Here is a 7,321-nt window from a genome sequence, read left to right on the forward strand (position 1 = left end):
ATTTTCATGTGGTTGGTTTCATAAACTGAAAGTTGCCTATTGCAGCAACCATAAAATTTACCTTAACCCTCTGATCTCAGGAATTGTATCAGATGACCCTGTGATAAGGCCACTACTGCATGCTTTCTGGTAAAATTGCTTAGGTTGCTGGGTTTTTTTCTTCTCCTTACAGTCAATATGACATTTAACCTTTAATGCCATCTTTCTCATACTGCCAGACATATTTTAAAAAAACTGAAATAACTGGAACATGAAAACACATATCAAAGTGTTTTAAAAATCAATGAACATGTATTTTCTCAAAAATAGTTCTTCTTAGAAGACGAAAACTCTAAAAGCCCAGTTTTAATTATGTGAAAGAAGCTATTAAAGTTGAGGTTGATGCAAAGGTCGCCAACACAATCATGGATCTATCATAATTTTGTACTATGAACATGTGATTATATCTGTTTTCCTTTTGTGTGTTTAACTTTCTTTCTTTGATATAGTTTCATAAACTGTCCATAAAAATAACACTATTAAAATGATTTTTTTCTTTAAGATATTACCTAATTTCGATTAGATTCGGATAGTGCCAAGAAAGAAAACTGGAAATTAATACAATCTAGTGTATAAAAGTATCCATTGTAACTTTTATGTCGTATTTGTCCCTCCAGTCCTAACCAAAGCTCATTTTCCTCACTATCTTTTATAACTGAATAGCATGAAATCTCCTCATGTCATCATATCCCGACAAGTAAACTACTTTTTCCTGCTTGTCTTCACATTTATTCTTCCCTTATTTAAATGTACCCATGGTAGGACTTTAGAAAAATAAGTAATGATCATATCTGGAATAAGTTTTCTTATAAGTAAGCATTTTTTTGGCCTTAGGTCATATTTTTAATGACTTTTGTTTTCTCATTCTGTAGAATATTAAACAACTTTTAAATATATCTTTTCTTCCTCACTGAAGTCAACGGCAATGTGAAATATATATATGTATATATATATGTATTATATACATGCATTGTTATTTTAAATACTGGATTGCCAGATAGTTTCCTCATGATCATTGATTTCTAACTACAAATTCTGAAATTGCAATTTTTAGTACCTCTTTAATACATGAGGTAGTAGGCAGAATTAATTCTAGTAAATGAATTCATACATTTATAATGCTATATTCATTACATAGTTTTTCAAATTATAGTTTGTATTCCATAAACAAAAACTGCTTTAGGGATATTTAGAGAATCAAATTTGTAAGAATGGCAATCTTGATAACCTTCAAATTTTCTTTATGAGACATATGAAAAACTGGAATGTAAATATTTGCCATTTCAGCACAGACTTACCTTGCCTACGTATTGATAATCAGATCCTGTATATTCCTCCAGTAAGAAAAACTGATTCCACATCCAACCACGCTTTTGACGGTGCAGAATTTTGCCATCACTTCTAGGTACGCGTGCACCTAAAATTCTTTTCTGGGGCACAGAAGTCCTTCTGAACATTATCTCTGGAGAACAGAAATGTGGCAGGCATACCCAGAGTAGAAACAGTAGCAAAAATTGATATATTGTCATAGTTCACTTCTTGACAATTCCCAGCGTGGATGGAGAAAAAGCAGTCCTATATTATTGTGTTGAATTTTACTGTGTTTCAACTGGTTTCCAGCATTTCATCAATGTTTTGGACATGTTTCCAAAAGCTTCAAACAAATAAACAAATAAAAAAAAGTCAGTTGACAACATTATGAATGTTACCTGTCACTTTAAATTTAACATAACAAGTATTAATTAATAATAGTAACCAAAATATTTGCTTCCCCTCTTTTACATAAAATAATTATTAGTTTGGAAACACTACTTACCTAGTAACATGTCTACAATTTAAGAAAAGATAATTGTAAATAATTTCTTTCAAACAAATTCTAAAGAAAGGACATATTTAGCTTTTATTTCTTTTTTTCTTTTGGCACTTTACCAGTTTTCAGGAATTATAACCCCTATATAGAGTGGAGCTGTAGTTAATTTTGCACGTGAACATTTCCAGAGTAACTTAACATAATTAAAATTTTGAAAATAAAATAGTGATTTTAACAAACTACAGGAACTATGCATCTGTCATGCAGTGTAATGATATTTAAATGATTTTTAAACAGCAGCACAGTTTCTTCAAATTTAATCCAGCTCAAAGGTAAAAGTAAAGCCAAAAACAAAACCAAAAAAACTTAGTGTCTTCAGCTGAAGACCTCTCCTCTCTCCCCTCTTAGGTCGATCTGTGGAACACCTAGAGCTTCATAGAGTAGGAAAAAAAATCACTACTACAGTAAATCAACATATGACATAATTTACACTATTATGTAGAAGGATTTAATCATGTTGTCAGCTATACCTTTGATACATTTGCACAATGTGTCCACTTCTGACCACCTCCCTGCCCCCATGCTGATCTAGAACTCCGTGATGCCCCAGGCTCCTCACTGCTCTCCACCTGCAATTATTTTTTCTCAACAATGTATCCGAGGTAATCCCACTAAAATGTAAATCAAATCATGTCATTTCGCTGCACAAAACACTCTGATGGCTTCTTACCTCACTTTGATTAAACCTAGCCTCTCACAAATACCTACAATTCTGTATTCCATTTCATGACAGCTGGTCACTTCTCTGACTTCATGTTATACTTCAATCCCCCAGGCCACTCCCCAAAATTGACTCCTTTCCAGCCAGTGTCCTTCTTGCTTCAGCCTGCAACACACTTCATATGCTCCTCTCTTCAAACAGGACGTCTTTACTTCTTCCCTCCACCTGGAAGGCTTTTCCGTGTAGTTATCCACGTAGGTAGATCCCCTGCTTCCTTCGGTTCTTTCTTGAAACCTCCCCTAATTTGCATATCCCAATACACTACATGTGTTTTATTTATTTATTGTGCACATATTCTGTCTCCCTACCATCATCCCATGAAAGAAGGGAAGTTTGCTGTTTTCTTTGCTACTGTTTTCACAGTGTCTATAACAGAACCTTGCACATAGTAGATGCTCATTAAACAGTTTGATTGAATGAATGAACTGTAAATTGATTCAAACATCTGAGTATCATTACCTCCTCTATGTAGTTAAACTCAAACATTTATGCATGAAAATAGTATTTTAAAATCATAATTACTTTTATTTTATTCTTTATTTATATTACTGTTAGAATATTTTTATTTTAAAAATTTCTTTGTATTTTTTTGTTTTGTTTTCTGTTTGTTAGCTATGAATTTTATTTCAGGATATGATAAAATACTATAAAAAAGTGGTTGGAGGACCAAAAGGATTGAGTTTCATTTCTCAAATATGACAATGTGTTCTAAGTACTCCAGCATTTATAATTATGCTTTCATTTACAAAGATTTCTAAGCAATCTGTTTACTTTTTTGTGTGCTTGTTTTATTATTAGGACAATTTAAAGGTTAATGCAAACATGCTTTAGAAATAAGATTAATGGTGAAGCAGTATTTCCCCAGAGTGTACTAAATGACAGTGGAGCTCTCCACAGCCCATGAAGCATTCAACATGACAGGTGTAACCTGTATTAAAATATGTCATGGAAAATGTTGTACTTGGAGTATAGAAATTATCTGATGCATAAAATGGTTTTACATCACAAGGCACTGACTTTACAGAAACTCAAATTGATTGGATTCTAAGTAACAGGAACATTTACTAAAATGATATATGACTTTTAAAATGTATCAGAACATGCTAGACAGTATTCTCCAGAAAAATATACTGTTCCTAAAAGTTAAAAGAGAGTTTGCATAATTGAGGGGTTTCTGCTAAAAGCTTTAAAACTTATTGAAGCAACATTCTCATTTCAATTCTCTTTTTTCAATTTAGAAATATTTGCAAGCAATTATTTGCTATATTGGTGATCATTTTCAATACAATTACAACCTTACCTATAACTTTAGAAGCTTAAGTACCAATATTTTTAGAAAGGAGTAGGTGGAGATTGCATCTGTAAAAGTTGTTAGTAAATAATTGGAGCATCACAAAAATATAGAATCATTTTTCTTCATTATTGTTCTAGTTTTTATTATTTCATAATAAATTTTCTGAAGAGTCTATCATTAAATGCATTTTAATAATGATTTAAGATAATTAAAATGTTTAAAATATATTTTACATAAATATTATTTGATAAAACCATTTCAAACAATGACAAGATTAAATTAAAATAGGAAATTTAGTCTTGATTAATTAGATTTTTGAATTTATTTCTTTAATAGATTGGGCTTTTTGTCTCGTGTCTAAAAATCTCTGCCTAACTCAAGGTCAAAAACATTTCCTCTGTTTTCTTTTAGAAGTTTTATAGTTTTAGTTCTTACAATGTAGGTCTATGGTCCAATTTGAATCAAGATTTGTATATGGTGCAAGATATGAATTGAAGTTCTATGTTTTACTTATGAATATTCAATTGCTTTAGCACCATTTGTTGAAAACTCATCCTTTCTCCACTGAATTGCCTTTGTCCCTTTGTAAAAAATCAGTTGTTTATATATGTGTGTCTATATATTTTTGGACTCGCTAGTCTATTACATTCTATTTGTTCGTCTTTACACCAATAGCACACTGTCTTGATTCCTATAATTTATAAGTCTGGAAATCAGATAATGTTAGTCCCCCAACTTTGGTCTTCTTTTAAAAATATTTTTTGGTTATTTCAGAACTTTTTGCATTTTCCATTTAAATTTTATAGTTACCTTGCAACTTATATGAAAAAGTCTGTGGGGATTTTGATGGGGATTGCACTGAATCTCTAGATAAATTTGGGGAAAATGGACATCATAGCAACATTGACTCTCCTGACCTATGAACACTGTATGTCTCTCCATTATTGAGTTCTTCTCAGTCATGTTTTGTAGATTTCAGTATATAAGCCTTGTTCACCTTTTGTCAAATACATCCTGAGTATTTTCATTTTTTCATGCTATCACTTTATTTTATTTTTGTTTTCAACGACTTTATTGAGGTATGATTGAAATACACAGAGCTGTACATATTTAATGTATACAACTTGATGAGCTTGGACGTTGTTAAGAGAAAACACAGACACACCAGAGCCTGGCAGAAATATATGATAACAGATTGCAAATCATATCTGATTATAGACTTACATCCATATATATAAAGAATTCTCAAAATCCAACCATCAAAAAACACAAAACCCAATAAAAATGGGAAAAAGATTTGAATTGACAGTTCACCTAAGAAGATAGAAGGCAAAAAAGTACACGAACAGATATTCAACATCATTCATCATTTGAGAAATGCAAACTAAAATGATTGATGATTAGCAAGTGTTGGTGGGGATGTGGAGGAATGAGAAATCTTTTACACGGTTGATGGGATTGTCAAATGATATAAACTCTTTGAAGACAGTGTAGTAAGTTGAATAATGGCTCCTCAAAGATGCTTATATCCTGAATCCTGACACTTGTGAATATGCTACCTTACCTTACACTTCGCAGATGTGACTAACTTGGGGATTTAGGAGATTATCCTGGATCATTTAGGTAAAACCAATGTAATCACAAGGGGCCTCATAAGAGGGAGGCAGGAGGATCAGAGTCAGTAAAAGAGATGCTCACAGAAACAAGAGGTTAGAGTTTCCTGAGAAAGAGGGCAGTAGCCAAGGAATGCAGGCAGCCTGGAAGCTGAAAAAACAAAGCAATGGATATTCCCCTGGAGCCGCCAGAGGGAACAGAGCTCAGTGGAAAATTTTTTAGACTTTTGACCTCTAGAAATGTAATAGATAAATTTGTGTTGTTTTAAGCCACTCAGTTTGTGGTAAGTTGTTACAGCAGCAATAGGATAGGCAGATTGTTTTCAGTGTTAAAAATATATCTATAATGTAACTTAGGCTTCTACTCCTAGACATTTATGCAAGAGAAATGAAAGTATACTCATCTAAAATATGAATGTTTATAGCAATGCATGGATATAGGGAAAGCCTGGAGACAAGCCACTGTCACAGGTGAATGGATAAACAAATCATGCTATATCCATACAATGGAATGCTACTGAGCAGTTAAAAAAGAGTGACATTTTCAGTTCACATGCAAGGAGCCTGGAAGCTAACACTCCATCCTAACAACAGCAAAAAGCTGAACGGACTAAAAAAAATTAACAACTCTTCTTGGATTTGTAACAGAGGAGAGGACTCAAGGCAAACTACTGCTCCCAAGATTGGAGAGACAGGTGAATAGAAGGAAGCACAGCTTAGCAGACCAGAGACTCATGAGCAGAAACCATCTGGAACCAGTAATGGAGTAATAAAACTGAACTGTGATTGATAAATTTCTGGACGTTCAGTGTGCACAACTCTGAGAATTAAAAACTCCAGGGGGAAGGTCCTTGACATGGTGAGATTTACCTCCAGGAGCTCGATCAAGTTCCCACAGTAAATATCTGAGAAAAATCCCCTTGTGCTTTCCACAGGGAGAGGGGAAAAGGAAATCTCTGGAAATACCTCAGATCACTCTGTTCTTAACAAGGCCTGCCCTCAGGGGAAACTACTTAACCAGAGCCTAACCTGCTGGAGTATTATCAGAGCCTAATTTACCTGGGGGAAGAGAAAATCCAATCCAGCCCACAGTGACCATCCAGTGCCTCCTAAGGAGTGAGAAAATCTTGAGAAACATTTGTGACGTTCAGTCCAGAGGAATAGGTTCACTGAAAGACTGAGAACTCATCACAGACTATAGAATGCTTCCCCTCCCCCATCCCTACTATCACACTATTAAGGATTATTTACAGCAGCTCCATTTCCCAGTACATCACATCCTCCTATCAAGAGAAAAATTACAAGGCATGCCAAAAGGCAAAAAGCATAAACTGAAGAGACAGAGCAAGCATCAGAATGAGACATAGCAGGAGTGTTGGGATTATCAAACCAGGAATTTAAAGCAACTTTGATTAATATGTTAAGGGCTCTAAAGAAGAAAGTAGACAGCATGTAAGAACAGATGGGCTATGTAAGCAGAGAGATGGAAATCCTCAGAAAGAACTAAAATGAAATGTGAGAGATGAAGAATACCTTTGATGGGCTTACTGGTAGACTGGGTATGGCTGAGGAAAGAATCTCTGAGCAAGAGGATGTATCAGTAGGATCCTCAAAAAACTTAGACATTTGTCCCTAAACATTTGTTCAGATCCATAAGATGTACAACACCAAGTGTGAACTCTAAGGACTTTGAGTGATAGTTTAGAGTAGTTTCATCCTTAGTAAAAAATGTACCATTCTGGTTACAGATGTTGACAATGAGCGGGGATACACATGTGTGGGGG

The 7,321-nt window shown here is 34.0% G+C and overlaps 1 protein-coding gene across 1 annotated transcript in view; it reads right to left on the minus strand.

Moving 5' to 3' along the window:
- Window positions 1-7,072, minus strand: part of LOC309623707 (cadherin-10) — a 128,876-nt gene extending 121,804 nt beyond the window's left edge. Inside the window, exon 1 of the mRNA XM_082380807.1 lies at window positions 1,338-7,072. Coding sequence (XP_082236933.1) covers window positions 1,338-1,568 — 231 coding nt within the window. The 5' untranslated portion in view covers window positions 1,569-7,072. The remainder of the gene's footprint in view (window positions 1-1,337) is intronic.
- Window positions 7,073-7,321: the final 249 nt, after the last annotated feature.

Source organism: Balaenoptera borealis (genome assembly GCF_965194805.1).
Source record: "Balaenoptera borealis genome assembly, chromosome: 2".
Classification (NCBI taxonomy): domain Eukaryota; kingdom Metazoa; phylum Chordata; class Mammalia; order Artiodactyla; family Balaenopteridae; genus Balaenoptera; species Balaenoptera borealis.